At 40.1% G+C, this 26,002-nt stretch overlaps 2 protein-coding genes across 8 annotated transcripts in view; one reads left to right on the forward strand and one right to left on the reverse strand.

Annotated features, from left to right (window-relative positions):
* TRAK2 (trafficking kinesin protein 2) overlaps nucleotides 1-16,281 on the forward strand; it is a 33,751-nt gene extending 17,470 nt beyond the window's left edge. For 4 of the 6 annotated variants that reach the window (XM_068196199.1, XM_068196202.1, XM_068196201.1 and 1 more), the window contains 14 exons: nucleotides 3,475-3,528; nucleotides 4,308-4,378; nucleotides 5,047-5,163; nucleotides 6,318-6,527; nucleotides 8,278-8,356; nucleotides 10,026-10,156; nucleotides 10,347-10,421; nucleotides 11,021-11,158; nucleotides 11,899-11,978; nucleotides 12,675-12,878; nucleotides 13,014-13,312; nucleotides 13,585-13,863; nucleotides 14,085-14,184; nucleotides 14,718-16,281. In XM_068196199.1, coding sequence (XP_068052300.1) covers nucleotides 3,475-3,528; nucleotides 4,308-4,378; nucleotides 5,047-5,163; nucleotides 6,318-6,527; nucleotides 8,278-8,356; nucleotides 10,026-10,156; nucleotides 10,347-10,421; nucleotides 11,021-11,158; nucleotides 11,899-11,978; nucleotides 12,675-12,878; nucleotides 13,014-13,312; nucleotides 13,585-13,863; nucleotides 14,085-14,184; nucleotides 14,718-15,399 — 2,519 coding nt within the window. In that variant the 3' untranslated portion in view covers nucleotides 15,400-16,281. Of the gene's footprint in view, nucleotides 1-1,864; nucleotides 2,033-3,474; nucleotides 3,529-4,307; nucleotides 4,379-5,046; nucleotides 5,164-6,317; nucleotides 6,528-8,277; nucleotides 8,357-10,025; nucleotides 10,157-10,346; nucleotides 10,422-11,020; nucleotides 11,159-11,898; nucleotides 11,979-12,674; nucleotides 12,879-13,013; nucleotides 13,313-13,584; nucleotides 13,864-14,084; nucleotides 14,185-14,717 lie in introns of those variants that run through there. The other 2 variants (XM_068196204.1, XM_068196203.1) reach the window with 2 other exon arrangements.
* LOC137477295 (caspase-8-like) lies at nucleotides 16,061-24,540 on the reverse strand. 2 transcript variants are annotated; one of them, XM_068196205.1, is made up of 7 exons: nucleotides 24,203-24,540; nucleotides 23,843-23,948; nucleotides 22,533-22,668; nucleotides 22,328-22,443; nucleotides 21,686-21,824; nucleotides 20,281-20,782; nucleotides 16,061-19,989 (listed from the first exon to the last, which is right to left on the reverse strand). In XM_068196205.1, the coding sequence occupies exons 1-7, from the start codon at nucleotides 24,508-24,510 to the stop codon at nucleotides 19,854-19,856; spliced, it is 1,443 nt and encodes a 480-aa protein (XP_068052306.1). In that variant the 5' UTR covers nucleotides 24,511-24,540; the 3' UTR covers nucleotides 16,061-19,853. The 2 variants fall into 2 exon arrangements, with proteins under 2 accessions (XP_068052306.1, XP_068052307.1); XM_068196206.1 differs by lacking the exons at nucleotides 22,533-22,668; nucleotides 24,203-24,540 and having other exon boundaries at nucleotides 23,843-23,946.
* Nucleotides 24,541-26,002: the final 1,462 nt, after the last annotated feature.

The raw sequence follows: 26,002 nt of genomic DNA on the forward strand, positions 1-26,002 counted from the left end.
TTAATGACTGCCTGATCATCAGATAACACACTGAAGTAAGAATGGGAAGATGTGATAGTGAAAAAGAGACAGGAACCTAGAATTGAGCTAGAAGAGATATGAGTGTGAAGCAGTTCTGTTTTCAGGAATGTTGACGGTGCTGTGGTTGATTTGGTGATGTTCCCTTGATGTTTTGTGTCAGTAATGTTTGTGAAGTGTTGTCAGTGGTTTCTTCTGGAGACAGAAAAGGAATGAATGGCAGATAGGTGGGTACTAGATCAATGCTGATCACTACCTTCCAGTTCTGAAAATACTAAGTAAATTACTCCTAAACCTATCAAATGATAAAGAAGAAAATGGACAGCTTCAGTCACATGAAGAAATCTGTAATATGTTAAAAAGCAAATGAATAGAAAGTTGTGAAAATAATTGCCTGTAGTTTTTAAGTGTTTTCTTGTGAGGAGAATGCATTGTGATCTCTTCAGAGAAATGGGGAAGTCCTGTTTCCTCCATATATTGGAACTATTGGAACAAACCACAGTGAAGAGGGAACTTGTTATTTATATACAATCTGTAATAATTACCTCTTCCTTGTACATGCCACCTCTCAAAGGGGGTTTTTTGTCGTTGTTCTTTGTAGTTTAAGCTTCCCAAGGGTGCATAGCAAAGGAATAACAAAGATTAAAATATCACCTTCCAAGAATGCAGTACTCAACAATTTAGAGTGACCTTGTTATGAGTTGAACTTGAAGGCTTTGAGCTCTTTTAACTGTGGAAAGTAATTGGAAAGCCACTTAATGTTTATTGCTCAGACTGTTTCTGATACTAATATTGCAAGCATAAATGATTTTATAGTCGAGTGAATGCTTTTGTAGTTCACTGGAAGCAGTTGTGTGGTTGGTGGGGCGTGTACTTGCCTCTAAGAGTTAATTCTAAAGAGGTGGGATCAGAGTCTATCCGTGCGTGACATGAAACGCGGCTCTGCTGAAGCTTTCGGCTCCGCACCTCACCTGCCTGATGAAACACAGGGCTCCAAAGGACCTTCAGTCAGTGTGAGCTTGCATTTTCAGCCTGCAGGGAGAGGGAGGGGTTTTATCAACAAAGTTTTCATGAAGCCTCTTGTGTGTTATTCGGCTGTCAAGGCACTGGAGAAAGGGCCATCTTCCTATTTCTCCCAGAGGGAAGTTCTTTTCAAATAGAGGTGTCCTGTGAAAACAGGAAACTGCTTGTAGGAGTTTTTTAAGCAGTTTTTAAAGTTATAAATGTTTTCTTGTAACAATGACTGAAATTAGTGAAGATATATTAATTGAATTAATAATCAAATTGAATTAAAAGATAGCTGTTAAGCATAACATATAAAACTAATTCTTGTATCATTTAAGAACACTTTTGTAACTGCTGAGTCATGTAAACTCAAGATAAATATGGTTTATGTTTCTCCTAGAAATTCTCCAGACATTGGTTACACTTGAAATCATAGTAGCTTTTTTGAGACTAGTAACCTACAGGGACGTACTGGGAGAGTCCCAGACAAATACAGATATAAATCAAATTCTAGTTATAATTATTGTTGAATAACTTGTTAGGTGAAATTTTAATCTTTCTTTGTTGCCTGGAATTGGGAGTAAATGTGACATGAAACATGACATGGGGTTTTAGCTGTATATCTTCCTCCCCCTGTATATGTATGGAAACATTTTTATAACTTTTTCCAAGAGAGAATGCTGAATATATGGTTTGAGTGACTTTGTATTTGAGAAAAAAGCCTCAAAACAACACAGTAGTTGTTGCACTTGAGCTCCTCCTCTTTTTATGGCTGCTGCTGCCTATAAGAAGGTCTGTCCCATAAGGTCTGTCAGTTGGGTTCACACTGGCAGTGTTTTCAGTGAGGTGGAAGAATATTTTCTGCTTCAACTGTGCTAGCATAAGAAATCCTGAATTACAAAAGACCTCTCTTTGGAACTACTTTGTATGTGTGAATAAAGGGTCATGGCACAACATAACAAGAACTTTAACCAAAATGAAGAGTTGCTTGCAACTTTCACTTGGCAAGGTGAGTATTGCATGTGCATGTGTTCAAGAGAGAATTCTAATAAACTGTGTATAGTTTTGATCCTGTACTGGGAGAAAATACAGAAATTTATATAGAGCTAAGTTTCAAAGCTGTTGGTTCTGTGATTGTAGTTATCAGAGTAAAGATATTTGCTCTTGATTTTAGGAACTTACATACCTGAGTAACCTTGGAATTAGCATGGAATCAGTGTAAATTTTTATTAAAGGGACTAGATAGAAACTTATAACTTGAAATCACCTTCTAGGAACAGTTACCACAGGAGAGCTGGCTATAATATTCTGCCTGTAATGGCTGTATCTTAGTTATGTATGTGCATTTTCCAAATACTAATATGCAGTGAATATTGCAATATGCAGTGAATTTTCCAGATATTAATAAGTTAGATGAGTTTGGAGTCCCCTTTTCAGCAGCTAGTATCAGCAACCAAGTAGTTCAGTAAAATTGTCCTCCAAATGCATTTTATGCTACTGATAGATACGTACTTTAAATTTAGTAGAGAGTTTCTGTTTTTTCCCTGCTTAAGTAAGTGACAGTGCTATAAGTTCAAAGCTCCTGCATGCTTAAACAGCATATGTTGGGTTTTTATGCCCGCTGAGCTACTTGATGAAAAGCATTTGGTTTGTTACTTTGATATATTTTTCTTTTAAGCTTTTAGAGTAACAGTAAAACTTTTCCTTCTGTGTTGTTCTTCCTGCTCTCCTGTCTTTCAAAATTACAAAGAAGTTTCTTTTGTTACTAAAATGCAACTTTGATCTTAGTATAACTGTAGTGTTATGCTTTAAAAGGTTAATTGTGGCCATTATGTATGTGAAGGGTATAGACAGCTTATATAACGTACGTAAATAAAGTTAGTGTGCACTTTAGCTTGGCACTTTACTATCTCATAACTAAGTCTGCAGTCCTCAACAAAACAAAGAAAAGAACTGATAATCGATGCCACTGTATATTCAGAGTAAGAATGCGATTTAAACAAGGTGAAAGAGTGAAGGAAATATTGAGATCAAACCTATAGTAATCTCATTTTGCAGTTCAGTGATGATGGAATTAATTTTGAAACAGGTTAACTTAAATGTTCAGCTAAAGGAGGTACTTCTGTAATTCTTAAATTTATATTGCTGCCTTCTTCACTTTAATGATCCTGACTTCATAAAGCAAAAATAGCAAATTGCTGTTGAGCTTAGCACAAACGTTCATCGCCCAATAGAGAGATGTATAATTCTGCTTCTGAAGAAAATTACATTTAATTGGTTCCCTAAAAGGCTTTAGAAAGTGTTAACAGTGAAAAAACTATGTTTGCACATACATTTATTTTTTGATTGTGGTAGATGCATGGCAGAAAATTACCTATTTCCTTACATTTTAATTCTTTCTCTCCTTTGTTCTCTTTTCCCTTCCATATCTTTCATTATCTCTCACTCTAGCTCTTATTGAACTTCCTTCCTCCTCCTTGGATGGATCTCAGAAATTTGCACAAGGTAATTAAGATGCCTTTGTTTCTACCATCTTTTTACCAGGATATGAACAAGAGCAGACCAGTGCTTTGCAGTTCTAGTACTGTGTTTTGTTCAGAGGCGTCACAAATTCTTCATGCTTTGCTTATTCCTCACTCAGTCCTGTTTTTCCAATCCTACTGTTTCTCAATTTTTTAATAGTTTTACAAACTCTTCAAACATTGGAGTCACTTGATTATTAAGATAGCATTTACTGCTACATCTAAAACCCAGACATACATAATCTCATTCCTTCTTAATTGTTTCCAAGATGGTCAAGCCCTTAATAAATGCATTTTCATGACTTGTCTCAGGGGTCTCCATACTTCCTGTCTACAGCTGTCACACAGCCTAGTGGGAATTTTGCTTCAGGGTTAAAGTATGTGTTTAACTGCATTTGGATATGCTCCAATATACTCCTCCTTCTCTCCCCAGCAGGCTGGAGGATTCAATTGCTTAGCTGTATTCAAAAAGTTGTTCTTAGGAGTTTTTTCTCCTTTTTCTAAATTTGAAAGATGTGCGAGCACGTCAAGTCTTAGTTAACATTGCTGAAAAGTGCAAATGTCAATACCTCATTTATCAGTTTCCCAGCTGAGTACTGTTTCACATTTCTGAAGTTGAAGGTGCATTTTTATAGCTTCTGCTAGCTTCATATACCAAGTACTGTATTTGTATATAAACAACACCATTTGAGTTCAGCTCTCCCACTTCCCACAGTCTTCTTGTCTTTCCTTCAATAAAATAAGCATGTTTATCTCTCTTAGTTCTTGGCACAGATAATGTGGAGCAGAAAGACTACGGTGAAGCTGACATGGTCAAACGTCTGTTAGCTGAGGTATGCTTGTCACTGTCACGCTGTGTTAATGCAGTTGAAGGAATGTATTTGAGGGAGGGTTTTTATTCAGCTGTTGACCATTTTGATTCAGTTATCTTCAAGAGCTGCTTATCAAACACATGAGTAATGAGAAGCTGCCCATTTGTTTGCACCACCTTAGAAACAAAATGTAACAAAACTATGGGCCCCCATGAAGCCAGTGAGTATAAGAAAGAAGCAGCTTTCTTCTGATTTCCTGTTGCTCCTCTGCTTGTACCCTTTCACCACTGTTTAAGCTGAGCAGTCTGTTCTGGAAAAAGTGTGACTGGGAAGGCCGCAGGCCTAAGTAAGTGTGTGTTTTTTGTGTGTGTGTGTGTGATTCAACAGAGCCCACGTAATCTTTGTACTCAGCACAAAACCAAAACTGTCCCCGGGTTTGGTGCTTTCTCTTCCTGTTATTGCAAATGGCTGTGGAAGAGTATGTGCTGTATCAAAAAACACAGTTATGGATGTGTTCTGGATCCAAGTGATGAAGCATTAGTAATTTTCTAACAGTGTTGATCCATTTGAGAGTGAAGGGGGATCTCAGAGTGCTAATGCATTGAGCAATATCTAGGAGAATCTAAAGCTGCTCTGAATTTAAACCTTCCATGATCAAAAGGAAACATTTTTTCTCATTTTGTGAGCAGAAGGATCGGGACCTGGAACTGGCAGCACGAATTGGACAAGCCCTCCTTAAGCGAAATCATCTGTTGATGGAGCAGAATGAAGCACTGGAAGAACAGTTAGGACAAACTCTAGACAGAGTAAGTGATTGCTTTTCTTTCTTTTTTTCCTTTATTTAGTTTTGTTTTTCCCATTTTTTCTCTCATTTTTTTTCCATTTATGATGGTGGCAAGAGGATTAAAAGAAATATATCATTTTGGGGTGATTGGTGCTCTTGGACTACAGAAATGTGCTTAGATGTTATTCTCCTAATCATTGTTCACTTTCACATTGTTCACAGTCCGGGAATTGAATATGAAGACAACATATTGTAATTACTGAGAAATTATGAGAATGTTAGGTATCATTAGGGTATATCAGACTATAAATCTGATTTCCCACCGTTAAACTAAAAATGCACTAATATAAGTCAAAATAAGAGATTGGTATCTGACATGAGCTGCTACATAACTTCACAGGTGAGGAAACAGACAGAAGGTGAGCTGGTTAGTGGGGTGGTTACACTAAGAGTAAACGAATAAATAAAATGTAATGAAAAGTGAATTCTGTTCAAGATCTTCACTCCATCTCTTCCTGTAAGCACAAATTCTTGATCTAACCTTTTCTTTGTTTTTTTGGGTTTTTTTTCTTAAAAAAATAATTAAATAGTTGACAAATAACCCTGTGGTCAAGAGATGAAGTGTAAGCTACCTGCTTGTATTAAACAGTGTGCTGGTGACAAGGATGTACTCATAATCAGCTGTAGGACAGCATAAACTTAGGTATTCATATAAAAATGTAGATAAGCAAAATAGATTTTATCAAAATGAGATCTGTCTCTTCTTTTGTTTTTAATTGTCCTACGGGTCATTTAATGTGCAGACTGGAAGGTACCATTCTGTACATGTACATAGTTGTCTCTCAATCCTTTTCTCCAGGAACTCAAGAATTCAGAGTAATGGTCATAATCAAAATGATAGCTAGCATGTTAAAATGAAATAATATATCAAGGCAACTGGGAAATCATTTTGCAGTAAACTATTTAAAAAGTAGGTTCTGTTGTTCATTTTTGTGGTGTCTTGAATTTTCAGTCTCCCTTGCAGTGGTAAAATTACGATTTTGCAAACTTCCTGTAAACAAATGGAGGTGTGAGCTATTCAGGAGCAGTGATGTTCTAGAGGTTGCATAAATAATACAGTATGATATTGTGTGTGTAAAGTGTATTTCATGTGGTGGTGATCTTCGCTTGTCCTAGGTTAACCAGCTGCAGCATGAGCTGTCAAAGAAGGATGACCTGCTGCGTATTGTTTCCATTGCTTCTGAGGAGAGTGAGACGGATTCCAGCTGTTCCACACCACTGCGCTTCAATGAGTCTTTCACTGTCTCCCACGATCCATTGCAGCTGGATGTCCTGCAGGATAAACTGAGAGAGCTGGAGGAGGAGAACCTGGCTCTGCGATCCAAGGTACATCCGACTGACGGCATGTGCTGTGTGTGCTGAGTGGGAAACAAATAATCAGGGTGTTCAAAATCCAGCAGCAGGGTTTCTCTTGAAGCACGTGGCTATTTTGTGTCACTATATGCAAATCATTCCCAAGCACTTTCCCTCCGTGCCCACATCCTTCTGTTTCCTTCATTCCTCATTATCTCCAGAGTTCTCCAGCAGTCTGTTCTCAGTGCAGTTTGTGATACATGAAAAAGTGTGGGAAGATATATAAGCACCCACCAAAAGTACTTGGACACATCAGGCCCTCAAGCTTATGCAGTTTGTTTTGACATAAATCTGACTGCAATGAGCAGGAGTATTTGGGGAATTCCATTCTGTTGCTATTGTTTTTGTCAGAAGATATTTAAGGGTTAATAAAGTTCCACTTAAATTAATTTAAAGACACACTTAGTTCTCTATTTTAACTGGTCTCTCATGTGTGTAAAACTTGAATACAGGCTCTAGATGTGCCATTAGAAGGATAGAGACTAAACGGCCAGACAAAAAATGGCTATAGAATGGAACTGACATTAAAGGTTCCAAGAATTGGAGTCAACGAATGTAGTGCCTTTTCTCTGGTAGTGAAGAGTGGAACTTGTAAAGTAGGACATTGTTTAAAACTGGATTATTTTTGTTGCCTTTAAGAAAAGGGGGTGTTGTTTGTAAGAAAAGTGAAGATAGTTTATTTTGTGTGTGTGTGTGGTGTTTTGATTTTTTTATGTGAGCTTTTCCCAATATAAGCTTATTATACCAATAGTACAGTAGATTCCTTTTATGTCAATAAAATACACTTCTGCCCTTGTTTTGTCTCCAAAATACTCAGCCTGAGATGCCCATTCATCCTAAAACTCCGTAAGACTAACTGGATATGTTAGTAGTGCTGTAGGATAAGAAAGAGAAGATTCCCTTTATTTTGCTCCTAAGCCTGTATATGATTGCAAGTTTACAGACCAGCCAGGTCTCAATCATTCTGTGATATAACATAACCTTCAGTGATTTGAAATAGCCTCAATTACAATCAGCCTCTATTTTATTTATATTTCTTTTCATGTGACAGCACTATGTAAAGAGGCATATTTGCCTGCACTTGTGTAAATGTACTGTTTACTAGGATAATCTTTAAAACCATTTGCTGAGTTTTACAGTGTCAGTCCCTTACTGGCAAACAGTCCTGAGTATAGAAGATTTGGCTGTGCTAAATTTAATATTACCATCTTCACAATCAAAAGAGACGTGGGAATCTAGAGTGCTTCATATTGTTTAGATATGTTGTGATACTCAGTCTCTGGCCCAGAAAATTTAGTTTAAATAGACAAGTTTGGAATATGGAGAAAAGCTGTTCTATTACGAGCTTTTCAATGCCATAAGAGAGTCGGCTAACATCAGTCAGTTTTCAAGGTGGTTTTTTTTAACTTAAGTTTTTTGAAGCAAATTAAATTGCTTATTTTTGATTTCTGTCTTGGTTCACCTTCCCTACCAAATTACATCTTTTTGCAACAGTGTTTTATTAGAGCCAAGAGATCAGTGTTTGTTCATGTGTCTATCTGTCTTTCACATAGAACACCTGTAAAATTTTGGGAAACAGGTCATGTTGGAAAACATAACCTGTTGCATAGAATTTTTAAGGAGAGAGGGGAGACTCTTCAGTTGCAAGAATTTTAGAAGTAAAAATTTATAACATTATAGATAAACTGAAACCGTTTTTGATAAGTGAATAATTTTCTCAAAGGCTTGCCATCTGAAGTCAGAAACCATTACATACGAAGAGAAGGAACAGCAGCTGGTCAATGACTGTGTCAAAGAACTCCGTGAGTATCCAGGCTGTATTTTGCAATAACAGGATGGATGGTAGGTGAAATACCTAGTGCCTACATCTTCTTAGTTAACCCTGAACCTAAAGATGGACTTCAGTAATTTATGCCAATCATTGAAGTCTTGCCCTTTGCCCAAGTGCAAGGTTGTTTCTGTATTTCATCAGGTTTCACTCTGGCATTCAAATTCAGCAGTGTGTGTCATGTTTAGAAGGGAAAAATGAACACAAAATGTGATGTCCATAAACTTCCTAAACTGAAGCCTACAGACATTGAAAATCAATAAAATATTCTTCTTGTATATTCAGCACACTTGACACTGAAATGGGTCAGTGTCTAGACTATAAAACTATGAACAGATTAGTTTTAGTATATATGTTATGAACCAAAGCATTTAAATTAACAAGTGGCTTAATTTGTCTAGAGCAGCTGTTTATATTTGCTTTGGGTTCTGCTTATTTGCAAAGAATTGCAGCTACACTTACATAAATGCATGCTAAATATTCTGAAACAATAAATAACAATACCTTTTTTAATCTGTAGTCATTTGATGTGTACTACTTCCTTTGTGCATAATAACCTTAAATTATATTAAAGATTTTTTTTCCTCTATGACCCCCATAAAGAAGACTGGGTTGCTGCTTTATATTTCTTGTTACAGATGGCCATAAAATACTATGAATTGATACTTAGTTGGTTAATTTACTCTGATCCTGCTGAGAAAATATGCATCTTTTGCAAATAGGAGTTAGTTCAAATATGCTCTCCTATTTTCCTTCAGTGAGAATGTCTGTGAGTTCACTTTTTAAATCAATTCTATAGCATGACTAGTCATGCTAGGTAATTTAGATTCACAGAAAGAATCTTCTCCTAAAGCTGTGTTGCCTACAGCTTTAAAATTTGCATTTTCAGGAAAAAGGTATCCGACTGAGCTTAAATGCTCACAGGCCCACAAGCAGAGCCTTGTTCTGCAGTAAATGTGTGAAGTACAACAAGCAGTAAAGTTGTAGTGTGACCTTTATGCAAGATTGATCAGACTTTCTTACGACTTTGCAATGCTTTCAGGGCAAGTGTACAAACAAGGCTAACTGCATAAAAATATTCCAGCTCTTGGAGTTGCTTTGTCATCTCACTTTGTTAAGTGCTTGCTAAAAGGAAAAAAACAGAATCAGGGAATTGTATTCAGTGGATCTTTGGGGAATAGATAGTGACTAGGATCAAGAGTGTATGTTACAGTTGACAAGGTTTGACAAAATGCCTTTGCTTACAGTGGTAGTTAATAACAAGATTAATTCAGAACCAGACTTTTCCAGAATATTTCAAGTCTGGCCTTGGTCATGAGTCATTATCATCATTTGAAATTGTTTTATTGTGGTCATTTCACATACCGATCATGTGTGTTTCAGATTCTGCATGCTTAGTTCTTAATATGTTATACCTGCATTTGAAATTAACTCGTTTGCCTCCTTCTCCCCACTGTTAGTCTTTTCCTTATGGATGTTCTAAGGCACCATGTATTATGATTGATTTCCTAAGAGAATTGGTGGTTTTGCAGATTGTTGTTGACTGTCACTCATCCTTTCTGGGATTTAGGTTTGGTTTGGGGTTGGTTTTGGGTTTTTTTTGTGGGGGAACATCTTGATTAAGTTCCTTTTGTGTTTTGTAGGGCAAACAAATGCTCAGATTTCCAGGATAACAGAGGAGTTGTCAGAGAAGAGTGAGGAGGTGATTCGCTACCAAGAAGAGATCTCATCCCTTTTGTCCCAGATTGTTGATCTTCAGCATAAACTCAAAGAGGTAAGGGAATGCTGATAAAGTGTCTGCATGCGCGCAGGTATCTGTGCAGCATGCACGTGCCAGTGCTTACAGCAGGCAAAAACTGACTTGGCAAGCCACGGGGTTGCACTGTTCCAGGAAAGTCTGGCAGAGGATCAGTCTCTTGGGGAAGTCAGCTGAGAAAATGATGAGCACCTTTTTGTGCTTTCAGAATGTGATTGAGAAGGAGGAGCTGAAACTTCACTTACAAGCCTCCAAAGATGCTCAGAGACAACTGACAGCAGAGGTACTTAAGACTTCTATAACATACATTTAGATAAATGCTTGGGATAGAATACAGGAGAAAGAAAACAGAGAGAAAGTGAGAACTACTGCTTTTTAATTATGTCGGATTTTAATCTTTCATTGTGTTAAGTCATATGATTGGAGGAAAAGAATGATTATTTTACTTAAGCCTACACAAATATTTTTGTAGTTCACAGGAGTATAAAAGGCAAGGAGTGTGTTTCAAATAGGGAGGTCTTACTATTCTTAGTTATGAGAAAAAGAGTGCTTTAGTGTGAATATTACTGATTTTATCAACAGTACTGTGGCTCATTAGATTTTAAGGCAGTTCTCTTTTGTTTGCTTCTTTTGCATCAGTAGTTAGTGTATTTGCATTTTTTTCAGTGTATTTTCCTTTGAATTTCATCATACTTTTTCCTCTTTTGAATCTTTGTGCTTTGTCACTAAAACTGCTACGGATTCTGTACTGTTGTCCATTCCAGTTGTGGGCATGTGCCCTGCAGCTGAAAGAATCTTGCAGTGTCGAATCAGCCGTTCTAGGTTACTGCAGGAGTTCATTCTCTCTGAAGAGATCATGTGATGGCCTCTCGTCTCTTCCAGCTCCATGAGTTTCAAGATCGGAATGCAGAGTGTCTGGGGATGTTGCACGAGTCCCAGGAAGAAGTGAAGTTGCTGCGCAGTAGAGCCAGCTCTGTCGCTTGTCTCTGCCACCCGCAGTGCCGTGGAGCATTTCCTGTGGTAACCAACACCTCTAGCGTGGCACACACCAGCTGGCACACACAGCTGTGGCAGTGAGCAGCTGTAGGAGCCTTTGCAGGAACTGCAGCCAGAACTATTTTGTAGTAGACAAAGGAGCTGATCTGTTGTTTTTTCAATTCTTTAATGTGTACACTTGTTAGAAATTTAGGAAACTAGCTGTTCACTTGACATACTGTGACACTGCAATTATTTTTCCTTTTTATATGCCATTTCTGTTTAATAAGGGAATTGGCATGTTCTATAGCTTATACTCAGTTGTGCTAGTGTCTTGTTTGATGTTGGTGTGGATTTTGTAACTCAGCAGTGTTTCTTTAAGAAACAGAGCATCTCACATTCTCAAAATATCTGGGAATTCTTGAGGTTTTGGTTGGTTGCTCTGTGTGTACAGAATCACTCATGTACACTTGTAAGAAGTGCTCTTAAAATTTTAGCTTAACTAAAGAAACCAACATACAGAATACATAAAGAAACACGAAGAAAAAGCAGATGTTGCTAATGAAAACGGAACCCATCCTGGTTACACATGGGTATAGTTATGGTGGAAAACTATCCCACATGCCCTTACTTCAGAGGCAGAAGGGTTTATCCAAAGCATACTGATACTGGGCAAACAAATGCTGATTGTTAAAAGTAATTTTTACAGATATTTTCTGCTAAAATTGTCAGAAGGAAGACTTGAATTTAATTTGTCAAGTCTTATGGTTTCCATTTTTCTCTAGGACTCCCTTGCAGCAGAAATTGAGGGGACAATGCGGAAGGAATTGAGTCAGGCTGATGAATCTGTTCTCTCCAAGCAAAAGTATGTTTTCAGATCTCCATGTGCTATTTTGATACTTATCCATAGACTTGTACTAATTAAGGTGAAACCGATTTCTGGGACTCCATAAATGCATATATTCCCTCTATAATGTTTTCATTGTAAATAAAAAAAGGTTTGTAGTATTTGGTAATCTTTTCAATTTTGAAACCTGCTACTCTTACTTGATTCTATAAGGAAGCTGGGAATTGATAAAAGGATGTTATTTAAATCTTTAATTTGAGACTTTTTGATCCAAATTCTCTGATGCACAGGACTAGTTTTACCCCTTTCAATGCTTATAGCAAAATTGCTGGACAAATGACATTATAGCTGAAAGATATATAATAGTTTTTAAAACCCTGAAGACCTGTTCCTGGATCTCATAATTCTGAGCAAGGAGTAATAAACTAAATATGTGTTTCTGAAAGCGTATACAAATTAAATAAATAAAATATGTATTTTTGAATATTCTAAAGCAGTTATCAGTAGAAGTTCAGATCTTTCAGGTAAAGAAGTGGTAATTCTGATACTTACTAGAGTAGATCTCTTGAAGACATGAGTGTTTTAGGCAATCATGTTTTTCTGAACATCTTATAGTGGGGTGTCCACAGACTTTTCAAACTTTGTTTTTCAGAGATTTTTCTTTATTATATCTTTTTTGCTTCTGAGAAGCACGTTTGTTTGTCTTTTCCACAGGGGTCAACAGAAGCGAGTGTTTGACACTGTCAAGGTTGCTAATATCATCCGTGGTCGCTCCTCTTCCTTTCCTGCCCCATTGCCAATTCCTGGATCAAATCGCTCGAGTGCTGTTATGACAGCAAAGCCCTTCCAGTCTGGCGTGCACCACTTGGAGACCAATGCACGGATGGCCCCAGGGAGCAGCTCTGAGAAGAATTTGAAGTAGGAAGCACAGCCTGTTACCTTCTTCTGAAAAGAACTGATCAGAACTAAACCCAGACTGGACTTCTGCTATGTAATAGAGAAATAGGTAATTTAATGGGCTTAATATCTATTATTATTTGATGTTTCTCACAGAGATACTCACAGTCCTGGCCAGCCGGGAACCCCTGGAGACAATGACCTGGTCACAGCTCTGCACAGGCTCTCCCTGCGTCGTCAGAACTACCTGAGTGAGAAGCAGTTCTTTGAGGAGGAGTGGGACCGAAAAATGTATTTGCTGGCTGAGCAGAAAGAAGAGGCTAGTAGCTGCAGTACACCAACAGAAAGCTCTTTTTCCCCAAGTACAAACTCAGAATTCACAGATCTCTCTGCCAGCTCTAGTAATCTCCGTGTTCTCCTACCAGAGAAGTTGCAAATTGTCAAACCCATTGAAGGTAAGAGGATGATCTTCCTTCTCTCATTAGCAGAAAAGGATTTTATATTTGCTAGCTAAATCATCGTGCGTATAGCTAGGTATGATGTGCAGTAACAGGAAGCAGTGGTATTTGGTAGGCTCCATGCCGGTGTTAGGCTGCTTCTTGGCATTGCCGTCCGGTGGGTGTGTGGATCACAGCAGCCAGCTGCATTTGTTTTCATAATGCATTCTTGTAACTCAATACAGTAGTAGGTAATGGCTCTCTGAATCTCTTCTCTTTTGTCACACCAGGATCTCAGACCCTTTTTCATTGGCAGCAGCTTGCTCGACCCAACCTCGGCACCATTCTTGACCCAAGACCAGGTGTTGTTACTAAAGGCTTTACCCCTCTGTCTGATGATACTGTGCACCACATCTCTGACCTGGAGGAAGATGATGAGGAAGAGGGTGAAGGAGGTATAACATTTCAAGCACAACAGTCCTTCCCAGAGGAAAAGAAATGTGCATTGTCAAAGCCAGCAGCAGGCATTTTCCTGCCGCCTATTACTTCAGCAGCAGTACCACTCACTGGTAAGAAGCATGGGTAGTGTTTCTTCCTGAGTCTATTTAGCAGTGTCCTTTTCTCTATGGCAAGTATTTGTGTGGTAATGCTGTCTTTGCTGTTCTTGTTCTTTACTTCAAAAAAAAGGACTCAAAAAATTAATAGTGGTAATAACATTGTCTTAAACTTTGGTTCATTCTTATATGTCTTTATTTTTACCCTTAATGCCTGTAAATTCTTCACATTGCAGCCTCAAATCCAGGGAAGTGTCTATCTTCAACAAATTCCACATTTACCTTCACTACCTGTAGGATCCTTCACCCATCTGATGTCACTCAAGTAACTCCCAGGTATGAGGACTGCTAACTTCCTAAGTGCTGCTGCATAGGATTAAACAGTTACTTCCTGGCTTTTGATACGTGGACCAGTTTTAAAAATACTAAGGCAGTTAGGCAACATGTAGGATGTTACTAATAAAAATAGTTGTAATTATGAAGGAAAACTTGGAATTCTCTAGAGTGAGAATTAAAACAAGTTAAGGTAACTTGAAGTAAATTTTAACTCTTAAGTAGCAGATGCCTTGTATCATACAGCTATTGTGGAAAAAAAGATTCCATGATGATTTATTTTCTGATTCGGTTATATTTTTTTAAATTAACTGGACAACTATGTTAATATTCTATCTAATAGAGTACAGGTGATCACAGAAGGTAAATTCATTGGTACTTTGCAGAACAATAATTCTGAGTACTGAAGCTGTCACAGCTGATAGCAGTAGTTAAGGTTTTTCTTGAGTCTTCTGTATACTAAAATGCAAATGAAGATCAGGTATAAAAATGTCTAATGTGTGTATATTCTTAGTTTAGTTTTTATTTTCTTTCAGTTCCATGGGTGCTCTGTTTTCACTGGGGAATACTGGCAGCAGTACTGGAAACCCAGTAGTGAGCACTCCAGCAGCTATTCCTTACAGACTAAGTATTGGAGAATTTCTTACCAACAGAAGAGACTCAACTACTACTTTCAGCAGCACAAGCAGCCTGGCTAAACTTTTGCAAGAACGAGGCATCTCTGCCAAGGTTTATGACAGCCCCATGTTAGAAAAACTGCCTTTGCTGCAACCCCCTCGAACTCTTCCCATTCCTTCTACTCCACCAAATTCTCCTTCGCGTTCACCTTGTCCTTCCCCTCCACTGTTTGAGCCTCGAGTGCATCACTCAGAGAACTTCCTGGCTTCTCGACCAGCTGAAACGTTTTTGCAGGAAATGTATGGCCTAAAGCCCTCCCGTAACGTCCCAGACATAGGCCAGCTGAAGATGAGCCTTGTGGACAGACTGAAGAGGCTGGGCATTGCCAGGGTGATCAAGCCCCCTGAAACACAGGACCATGGCAAGAATCAGGGGCCAGAGGTTGGCTTGCAGAGGCAGGACTCAGCTGGGTTTTTAAATGCAGGTAGCAACTTAATGGCAGGACTGAGAAGAAACCAGAGTCTTCCAGCCATAATTGGAGCACTGGGAGCTCCTGTTTGCACACAGGCATCAAAAATGGATATACTAAAGGAAAACTAACTGGCCTGAAAGGTGTTTGACTTAGAGCACAGTAAATAATTTGAGGGATGAACATCCAGTACAGGCATTGTTAGGTGTGTTACAGAAGTGTTGGAGAAGGCACGTGCATGTTCAAATGTGGGAAAGACAAGCGTTGGGGCCAAGGAGCAAAGGAACATTGCCTGGGTTTGAGGAAGAAAGTTTTTGTGGGAGATAGAAAGGTAAAACCAAAGCTTTATTTCAAGACCCCCTTCAGCATCTGGTCTTAACTTCGTCAAAGTGAAGACTGTTGTAGACATTTTCAATGTTTTAACCCTTTAACCTGTATGTGTAGGTATTTTATTTTTTTCCACCATACACCCATAGTATTTCCTAGTTGTTTGCAGTCAGGCTACATCATTTAAATATAATATTAAAATAACAATCAGTCTGACCAGCATTATCAGCCCAAGTTCCTCTCTGTAGCAAACAAATATGAAAACTTGGATTTTTTTTCATTCTTTTATTTTCCATTTCAGAAACTCTGCTCTTTTGAACTCCTCCTCACTTGGAGAAGCAGCGGAGAGAATCTTTAGCTCTATGTAAGAAAGTAATACTTCAGTTTACAAACACAGGATTTATATTTTGAAAGAGTGCAATTGTGTTAGTGAGGTATTAACAGAAGTTAATTTCTTTCCAGAGCTTGTGAACAAAGCACACAGAGAAATGTGCAATGAAGAACAGTTAAGAACCAGAAAAGTGTGTATTGGGGTGAGAACATCCAGCTAAGAAATCTTTCCAAAGTGTGGTGTGCATCTGTTTAAATGAGGATAGTTTTATGCACACACACTCACACAAATATCTCAGGCACGTTTCAGTATTGCAGAAGGAAATAAACCCTAGGTGCTTGATTCAGGGCTTCTTTTTAAAGACTTAAATGGAGAGCATTTACTTCAAGGAAATTGTTGGAAGTTCAGAAAACTGCCTCTTGTCTTGCCAAGTACATATTCTGTATATTTGATAGTTTTCCAGTAAACTTTATGTCTTTCATTCAATTATTTCTCATTTTAAGTAGGATTTTGTTTAAAAGATTTCATTAAGACCAAAATGTGCCAGTTTCTATATAAAAACAGGGGAAAAAAAGCTGGCGTTCTTTGTAGCATTTTAATGAATATTGAAATCCAGTGATCGGTGGAGGAGTGTGGTTCTGAACATAGCTGAGGCAGACCTTCCAACTCAAAAAAGAACTTCATTTTAGAAATCTGGTTTCTGAGTGTTAATTATAAAAATATTACTGCCCAATGCTGCTTTTTTGATTCCTTCCTGTCCAAGATTCTAATCATAAATGAACAATCTACAACAGATGTTTTGTGTAACTTAAAAAAAAGTTGTCTTTGCTAGTGACCTGAATAGAAACAGCTTCTTAGTCTTTATATAAATTTTCACCGTACCTCTCAACATTATAAAATGATTTGTTTCCATACAATTAGATTAAGCAGTTAAGCTTACCTTGCCTGTTACTATGTAAGTGGGGTATAGCTGGCAGCTGTCTAGGGGTGTGGTGTGAAGCATAAGTGCAGTCACACTGATTTGCATGTGCTGGTAGGCACATCATCCATAATCAGCACCTCATTGCTGCAGGGGTGAATGGAGTAGGGCAGGAAAAGAAAGCTTCTTAACCTTGTTTATAGGAAATTTGTAATGTGGCCTTTCTGATTTTACAGTTCTGTAGATCTTGTGATGACTCTTTGATATTTTTGTTTTGTAAAGGGAAATGGAGTAACCACTTCAAACTTGCACAGGGATTCTTAGCAGAAGCTTGTCTGTCAGCAGCGCACAGAAATATTCCAGAACTCCTGGAGCTGCCTTTTGCTCTCTAAGCAAAATCTTACACTTAGAAAAGGTGAATTTTATTTAAAAGACTATATACGGGTTAATTTTGTTTTTTAAGTGAAAAATATTTAATTTTTTAATGTAAGTATTTATGTTTGTATGTACTTAGCTGTGCATGGTGTCTTGCCTAGCTACATATGGTAAGAGTGAAAGGAGCGAGTGCCATGTTGGTCTCCAGTGGTCTGGGACGGGTATTTCTGCTGTGTAACTTCCAGGGAAATAAGTTAGCAAAAGCTTAGACAGTTTGGTACCAACAGAGAAGTGTAGCATGTCAAAAGTCCATCCATTTTATGTGTTTATTGTAGGAATACCTGAGTTACAGATTTGAAGGTACTACATTGTGTTTCTAACTGGCTTCATAAGATAACTTCAGCCACTGGATCAGCAGAGTAGCAAATATGCTAAGGCAGAATTCCTTTGGCAGACCATGGTTCAGGTAAAACTAATCTACAGGCATATAAATGAAATGCATGTTTCTCTTGGGGACACTTCCCTATTCCACAGCCCAGCAATATAAACTGGCTCAGTTCAAACAGTGCTGTGGATGTTGAGAGGTTGGTTTGTTCTGGAGCTGAGGTGTATCATCAGATACTTTACATAATGCAAAAAGAAAATGGAAGAACCTCTATACCGTGGTGTTTGTGTGTATTTACCCAGTTGGTTGATGCTGTGGTGCAGTGTTGTTCAAATTCTGTCATGCACTTATGCCTTTGGATAGTCATGCACAGTTTGGATATACATGCCTGGCTTGCAGTAACAGGGAAAATTGATACTTCTTCCAAGTTTACCATTTTGTACCAAAACTTAAAAGATAAACCCTTTGTTAATGATATGTTTTTCTGAGAACATTTTAGAAGTTACCATGATTCTAGGAATGATTTGGCATTCGTTGTTTCCCATAAGAGAGGTGACAAACTTGCATGGCTGACATCCTGCACCAGATCTTTTGAGTAGAGGTAGACCTAGAAGGAATGGAGAATTATATTTTGGCAGGGTTCTGCTATCTTGCAGGTTTGAGTCAAACATGGGTGCTAGAAAGGACTTACCCATGCCTGTGCAAGTTACAAGAGACAGAAGGGAATTCTTGTATTTACTGTATTCCGACTGTCTTAAAGCACAAACTTAAAGCTTTCTAGTTTCACTGTTAGTTTTTGATAAACTCAGTGATACCTGCATGCTCAAAATACCTATGATCAAAGTTAAACATCTACTGCAGTTGAATAGCAACAGAGAGGGAAGGAAAGTAATTGCATTTGGGCTTCATTTGGCTGTTACATGAGGGGATTACAGTGTTTGAGTAGTCTGGGATTTTCATGGTATTTTTTTCCCATCTGCTTTTTGCACTTACTGTTGTTTCATAGTGGAATGTAAATTTGATAATAAACATGTATAACATGCCATTTTTCAGTATACTGCTGATCTTCTGTGGTTTGTTCGAGATGTCCTCTTCTACAGTGTTGTATTACAAACCTAAAATCAGGCCTTTTTTGTGGCTAAAATTTATAGTGATTATTATACTGTACACAAGCTTAGTGAAGCGAGTTGGTGTCTGCAGAAAAGGTGGCTTTAGAAGCCCATAAATTGATATGGATAGTATTTAAGTGTTGAGCCTCACTTTAAATTAATCTGTTCATATTTTCTGGTACCTCGGGGGGGTTTTGTGCATGGGTGGTGCTTTGGAGTTTTTTCCTCCTCTCTTTTACAGCAGCTAGTGTGTTCCTCAAGCATTACAGTGTTAGCACTGCATCGCTGGCGAACACCACTGTGGTTGTTTTTTCATCTCAGTAGCTGATGTTATGTGAGCCCTATAGATTTGTGACAAATGGGAGTAGATATTGAAGCAGTTCTGTGTGCGTGCTCACCAAGGGAGGCAATATAAAATGTTTTAAGGAGCTGGGTACTTACCTAGTGACTTTTTCTCTGCTTAGAACTAAGACTCAGAGCTCAGCAAGGTAACTGAACTTGGGGTAACTGGACATCTTCAAGCATGAAGCTGTACCAAAGCAACTGATTTTTGCTGTTGAGACCACTCTACACAGAGGATACAGACTCATCCTGCTGAGGATACCAGATGACAGATGCTTAACTTGATCTTGAAGTGTACCAAGCCACCAAGAATTAATGATTCTAAGTCATGGGGACAAGTAACAAAACACACTGATATGAGCTGATTATATCCTATAAAATTTAAAGCACTCCTCTCTTTATTTTCCAAAGGTTAGGCATAAAGTACACAAAGGTTTATAATGGCTGTCTTCTAAAAGTTGCCTTGCAAATATACCTTATGAAAGCAATAGCAATGTGATACAGCTGACAAGAGGACACCAAGTGTATTTTAGTCAGCAAACCACTAAGATCAGCTAAATACATCAGAGATAAAGCAGAGACCAGCTCAGAGATGCTCTCAAGTATAAAGTGTTAATACAAATTAATGTTTTAATACAAATTTCTTAAGGCTTTTTCTCCTTAGTTGCATTTTCTATCAAAAATATCTGCCCTTGTGCTAAGAGCAGGCACTGGAAGTCTGTTATGTTTGAATTCTGAGCTGAAACCAGCCAGTTCCAGGCTGCAGCGGCTCTCTCTGCCATGCAGCTCTCTCCCATTTAGTTGACAGGAAAGATGAGCCTCTTCCTCAGTGTGAAACTGGGCTGCGGCATCTGCTTCTTTGAGTCCCGCTCACAAGTTTTTCTGCTCACTTCTTGATTTACTGCTGTCAGGATGGTGAGAACATCCTCCCCTCTGCAAAGACACGAGTACAGTTTGTGTTAGGCAGTTAACATCAGCAAAATAACATTCTTGCTGTCTTGATATACACCAGTGCTAACAGCTCCTGCTTTTAATAGGCTTCAGAGCACTTCCCTAAGTTGCTCTGAACAGTTTGCATGGTGCTGCTCTGTCTTACATCACTGTTTTAACTCTGAGCAAGTATTCCCACTGCATATAATCTACCTCTGCATCTAAATCAAATTCCTGTCATCCAGAAGGAAAATTCAGGTGTTTCCAAAAATAAGCTTATGGAAACATATGTACCGAGGACAGCTGTACTCCAAGTGCTGGCACAGTGCCTGTATGTACCAGGTTCCCTCCTTGGGACTTCTGTAGGAGACGTAATCCTGCAGGGTGGCCATGCCCAGGAGGAAGTCTGCCTCTGCAGGGATGCAGTCTAGCTGAAATCTCGCAGCTCGCTCTACAGAAGAATCTTCCTCTCCAGAATCTGTTTCGATGGCCACACCTTTATGGAAAGCATCACCTTGACAGGCCTGAATAAAAAAAACTTTTGGTTTTCCAGCAAGTGAATGGCAATTCTGTGCAGTGAAAGAAGTGGTCAGTTCCCTGATAGGTACTTCCTGCCCATCAACACCATATATAATGCCTTTTTTCCCATGAGACAGGATACAGCAAACAAAACAGTCCTTGTCCTCGTGGTCTGCACTCTGGAAGATGTTCACAGTCTCACGGATTTCTTCTGCAGTGAGGTCTCTATATTCTTCTACTCTAAAATGAAGCTTGCTAAAGACATTCCTCAGAGCCGCTGGAAAGCAAAGTGAAGGGAAATTTTAGACATTTCATTATATGAAAGTTGGACTCTGCAACTGCAGATTACATTTCTAGACATAATTGGTCATCTGCTACATGACTACATCCACATAGCTGTTGCTGCAGGCCCCCAACCAGGTAATAATTAGTATTGACTCCATGATTGCAGAAGGCTGATTAATTGCTTTATTATATGATCCTATACTATATTATACTTATTAAGAAACTCGGTAACCCTTACAGCCAGTCTGATATAGCTTTGACCTAATTGGTCAATCAATCCAAACACCATCCAATGTCCAATTAAGAAATCACCCTTTGGTAAACCAATCCCCATGACACATTCCACATGCTCACAACAGCAGGTGTAACAAGTGGAGATAAGAATTGTTTCTCATTATTTTCTCTGATTTTCTCACAGCCTTCCCCAGGAAAATGCCTGGGAATGTCTGTGCCTCCTCTCTGTGGCCAGAGAGCTGCTGCCACACATAGCTACGTTCCTGGTCTGAAAATACTCTAGTAGTCTAATCACTAATCATATTTCTACTGCATTCCCTTAACTGTCATTAAAAGGTTTTCTTGCATATTTCTACATATTTTAGAATTAGTGTGCGTAAGGCTGATGCAAAGCTAGCCTAGCTTGTAAAGTCCAGGCGCAGGGTGCTGCTTAAGGTTTCAGTCACCTCACTAAAACTGCAAAATGCAAGTGAACTGTTCAGTGTCAGGTACTAAAAACTCAATGAGTTGATTAGGACTTGTCAGCACAGTGAACAGAGCCAACTGAGCCACTACAACAGAAGTAATCCTAGAAAGGGAAGACTGAAATTCTGACCTTACAAAGAGAAACAAGATTTCTATTTTTAAAGATTCACAAACTCATCTTTAACATTCACTGTACCTGCATCCACGTCTGTCCCATTCCGATCCTTCATGTGTTTGTGTTCCAGCACTCCTTCCCTAGCTTTTGCAAAATTATGATTATTCAGGATCAGGCACACTCCACAGGGTCGGCTGGTCATTTTGTAAGCTTCAAGCAGCTGAAAAGAAAGACTCCTGGTGAAACTCCTGCGCTCTCCTCCAAGTGCTCCTTAGCTGTTGCGAGTGGCAGAGCAGGGTACAGAGCCAGCTGGCCTCCTCTCCAGGCAGCTCTCTCTCAACAGCTTTGCTCCCAGGGCCTGGCAGTACCCTGCCCCACTGCCTTTGGCAGTCTGTGCAGGACGCCACCCTGCTGGACAACCAAAGTCAGGCTCAGCTCACACAAGGTGCTCTGTTCACTCATATCTCAGTGCCAAACCAACTGCCTAATTCCTGGTATCATAAACTCAGTCTACCTTGCTACTCTTGTAGATGTTTCTGAAGTGCAACACTGCAGCAGCTGTGCCTGTGACACAGCTTCAGAATAAGGAATGCAGACTTGTGCATTTTTCTTTTTCTATACAGTGCTTCTAACAGTTGGTCTTAGAACAACTGTTCACTTCATGGAGGGGCGAGTTCTTCTAAGGCCAAATGATGATGTTTCTTAAGAAATAAACTAACTTACCTGGGAAGAGTCATTAAAACTGCCAGGAGGACCAGGTGCTACAGATGACAGCAGATGTCCCTCAGGGCATCCTGTGCTGCCCCTCTGTTCCTCTGTGATGAGCATCTCTTCTTGGCCTGCAAAGCATTCATGATCAGTCCTGTACAATACCTATACATCATTTCAAGAACAACACTGGGGAAGAGGCTGTTTTGTTCTGTTTTACCGAACAGCTTTAATCCATCTTCAATTCTGTTCCACAGGCTGATGTTAATTTTTTCACAGAGACTCTTCAGCATACTTAAGTTGTCTTTCCCCAGAAGGCCCTTCTTCTCCATCTCAGTGAGAATGTCAAGCATTGTCTGGGTAATCAGAAAGGCAGTTTGCTCTTAGGGCACCTCCATGCTGCCACTGGGAGTGAAGCTGCAGCATGTGCACCTAAAGCTTTAATGTAGTGACAGCACATGTGACCCACAGAGTCAATCCAGCTAACTGGGAGCTCAGGTGAGACCTCAGCTGAGCCAGTTAATCCTAATTCAAGAAAACCTACAAGTACTGTTAAGTACCAACATCTTCTCAAAACATACTAATTTCCTTTCTGTAGCTCAGAGGTGCCATGATCTAATTAAGACCTAACCCAGGACATCTAACATTGGTCATACAAGAATACGTAGCAATATTTTTAATGATTGCTTTCATTCAACTTTCAGTGGCTACTGTGCACTCAGCTGAAACAGAAGAATCACTGCAGTGACCATCTTAAGCACTGGCAAAAAGGTTTTTCTGTCCCTTGGGGCCCTTTTGCTTCAGAGCAATTTCTACACCTTCATACGAGGTGTAGAGATTGCTCTGATGCAGAAGGGGACCCAATGGACAGAAACTCATCAGTGAGTAGCAAAGCGTTGTGGTCACCCCAAGGATTTACTAGAACAGCTCTCACAGTCTCCCCTCTATGAAAAGAAGGAAAATCCTCAAAACTTTTATTAGACAGAACAAAGTACCAGGGAGTCAGAACTGCAGGCTGGGACAGCACAAAAGCACTGGATCTCCTGAAAGACTACTTGTAAATTCCAACTCATTTGACTTAGCCTTGAGAAGAATCTGCTGCTTAGATCTGTATTTCCTGCATTTAAAAAAAAATCATAAAATAACATTCACAGTAGATCACTTTCTATATTTGATAATGACTGAGAAAGAAGAAAAAAAAAAAGTCTGTTGGGCAAGATAAGTAAATGTGCTCATCAGTTTTTCGTTGATTAAGGCCACTGAGTGCCCCGAGTCCCCTGTGTTGCTTGGATGTGATGGCCTCAGTGCCTGGCACTCCTGGCACAGCTGGCTGTGACACTGCTGCAAAAGCTGTGCCTGACACCAGCACAAACAAGTCCCACATGCACTCAGGGACACCCTTTTCCTTGTGGTGTTTTCATCTTAAGAGTGACACCATAAAGAAGAGTGAAGCTCATTCACTCATGAGCAACCCAATTGCCTCTGTGGATTATAGTAATAATTTTTTAAAAGTATTAAAGAGATACTTACAGTCTCGCGGGTTAGCTTGCTTTTTGGCAATTCATTGACCAAAAATAACTTGAAAGACATCAGCTCATGTTCAGTGACATCTTCAAAGAGCTCAAAGAGCAAGTGTCTAGAAAAAGAAGCGGAGGACGTTGTTTCATCGTGTTTCCAAGCACAACTTAACTCCGTACTACCGCACCGCTCCTCTTGTCCGCTGTCCCCCCAGCACATATTCCCCCCCTTTTTTCCCCGTTTTAGATGGAGGACACAAGGCCCAGGACCGCCTGAAGGCAAACCCTTCGGCCCGGTGTTGAGGAGGTGACGGCTGTCCCGGACACAACGAGGCGAGCAGCGGGGCCAGCCCAGCCCGGCGCCCTCACCCACCTGAAGGGCGGCACCCGCGCCCCGCCCGGCGCCCGCAGCTCCCTCTCCACCTGCTCCCGGCTGGAGCCCAGGTGGGCAACCAGGAGGTCGATCCGCCCGATGCGGTAGAGCAGCTCCCTGAGGAAGGCCAGGTCCCCCGCCTCCAGCAAGACCTTCTCCTGCAGCGCTTCGAACAAGTCGTACGGGCTCCGGACGGCTTCCAGCCTCCCCCTGGGGAGGTGGTCTCGGCTAAGGAACTTCAGCGCCGCCAGCTCGTCGCGGTCCAGCTCGTCGCTGACGGCCAGCAGCAGCGCCCGCGGCAGCTCCATGGCCGCGCAGGCCGGAGGGTGGGGCGCGGCGCGGGGCGGCGCTTCCCTCTGGATTTAAACTTCCGGAACGAAGCAGCCCGCAGTTCCTTTGGGGAGAGGCGTGTCTTGGGCCGTGTCTGTTCACAATTCCGCCCCTTCTTGAGCCCATTCTTGAGCGAACCGAACCGGCTAGTGCGGATGCAAAGGTCTCCCTCCGCCCAGGCTTTTCCTGCCGAGAGTCGCCTCTCTGGTTGCCAGGCCAAACCACTGCGATTTTAATACAGGGAGAGACGGAAGCTTTTATAACGTCACTGATTCGCCTTCCTCCTTGCGAGCCTCCTGGGCTGCTGTCAGAAAAGGCAGCACGCTCCCTGCAGGTGTTCGGCCCCTAACAGCCTCCAGCCATGGAAAATAGCTCCCTTCCCAGCCGTCCTACATCTGCTCAAGACAGTTCTACAACAGGAGCAGGCACTGCGGTGTGGAGAAGGGCTCTGGGATGCTGCACCACCTCCACTTCACCTTCTGCTGCAGCACCATGGATAGATGGTATTTCACAACAGGAAGGGAGAGACTTTACCAGCTGGAATTTCATCCTTCTGAAAATGAACCTTAACACCTTAATGCTCGCTTTGAGCCAGAGAGCAACCCTCAGCACATCCATACTGTCCAATAAAGAACCAATGTTCTTGCTAAGCACTGACTTGAAACCAGCATCCCTTTCTTTCCCAAAAATCCAGTAAAAAACACTTTAACAATATATGAAACAGAAATCTGTACACTGTTATCCTAGAAGTGCCTTATCAATGTTCAAAATCCTGTGCAAGATATTTAGTTACTATATGCATGGCAAATTGGGTCAAAGGTGGAAGGAATCCAAGAAGCGAGGCACTTTTCAACAGGCCATAAGCTGATCTCTCCTCGAGACATGTTAGAACAAGATCTTCCTATCTTGTCCTAAGGATGTATGGATCTATCTTTGCACTCACATACCTAGGCAAATCAGGCCTAAACACAAAGTGGGCAACATATAAAACTAATAGAACTAAGAAGACTTAGGCTAAGATCAGGAGATATGTCCAGGATAACATTCCACACAGCTAGGAATGTATGGTTGGCATCCACAAGAGCCAGCCACATTTGTGGCCTGGGGAGTTCCAGTGGCTGTCAATAACAGAACTGAGTGACAAGCAAAGGCACACTTAGAGAAAGAACACTCAGAAATTAATGAATTCCCAAATATCTCACTTATATTTCTTAGCACGTTGCAAAGAAGTCATTGCAGATTAAACATGCCATTCTCTGTTCATCATCTGAAATATCTCTAGTTGAAAAGAGGCAGATTTGAATAAATTCAAATTATCTTCCATCTCAGGGAAGAACAGATAATAAAGAAGGTCCAATTTACCTCAACACCAGGATTGGAGAGTGACCTTAGTTTTAGAGGAGACATTTGCACCTGTGGATCATCAGGTACCCCAAGACAATTAACAAGGAATAATGTCTTCCTGAGCAA

Source organism: Anomalospiza imberbis, chromosome 7 (genome assembly GCF_031753505.1).
Source record: "Anomalospiza imberbis isolate Cuckoo-Finch-1a 21T00152 chromosome 7, ASM3175350v1, whole genome shotgun sequence".
Classification (NCBI taxonomy): domain Eukaryota; kingdom Metazoa; phylum Chordata; class Aves; order Passeriformes; family Viduidae; genus Anomalospiza; species Anomalospiza imberbis.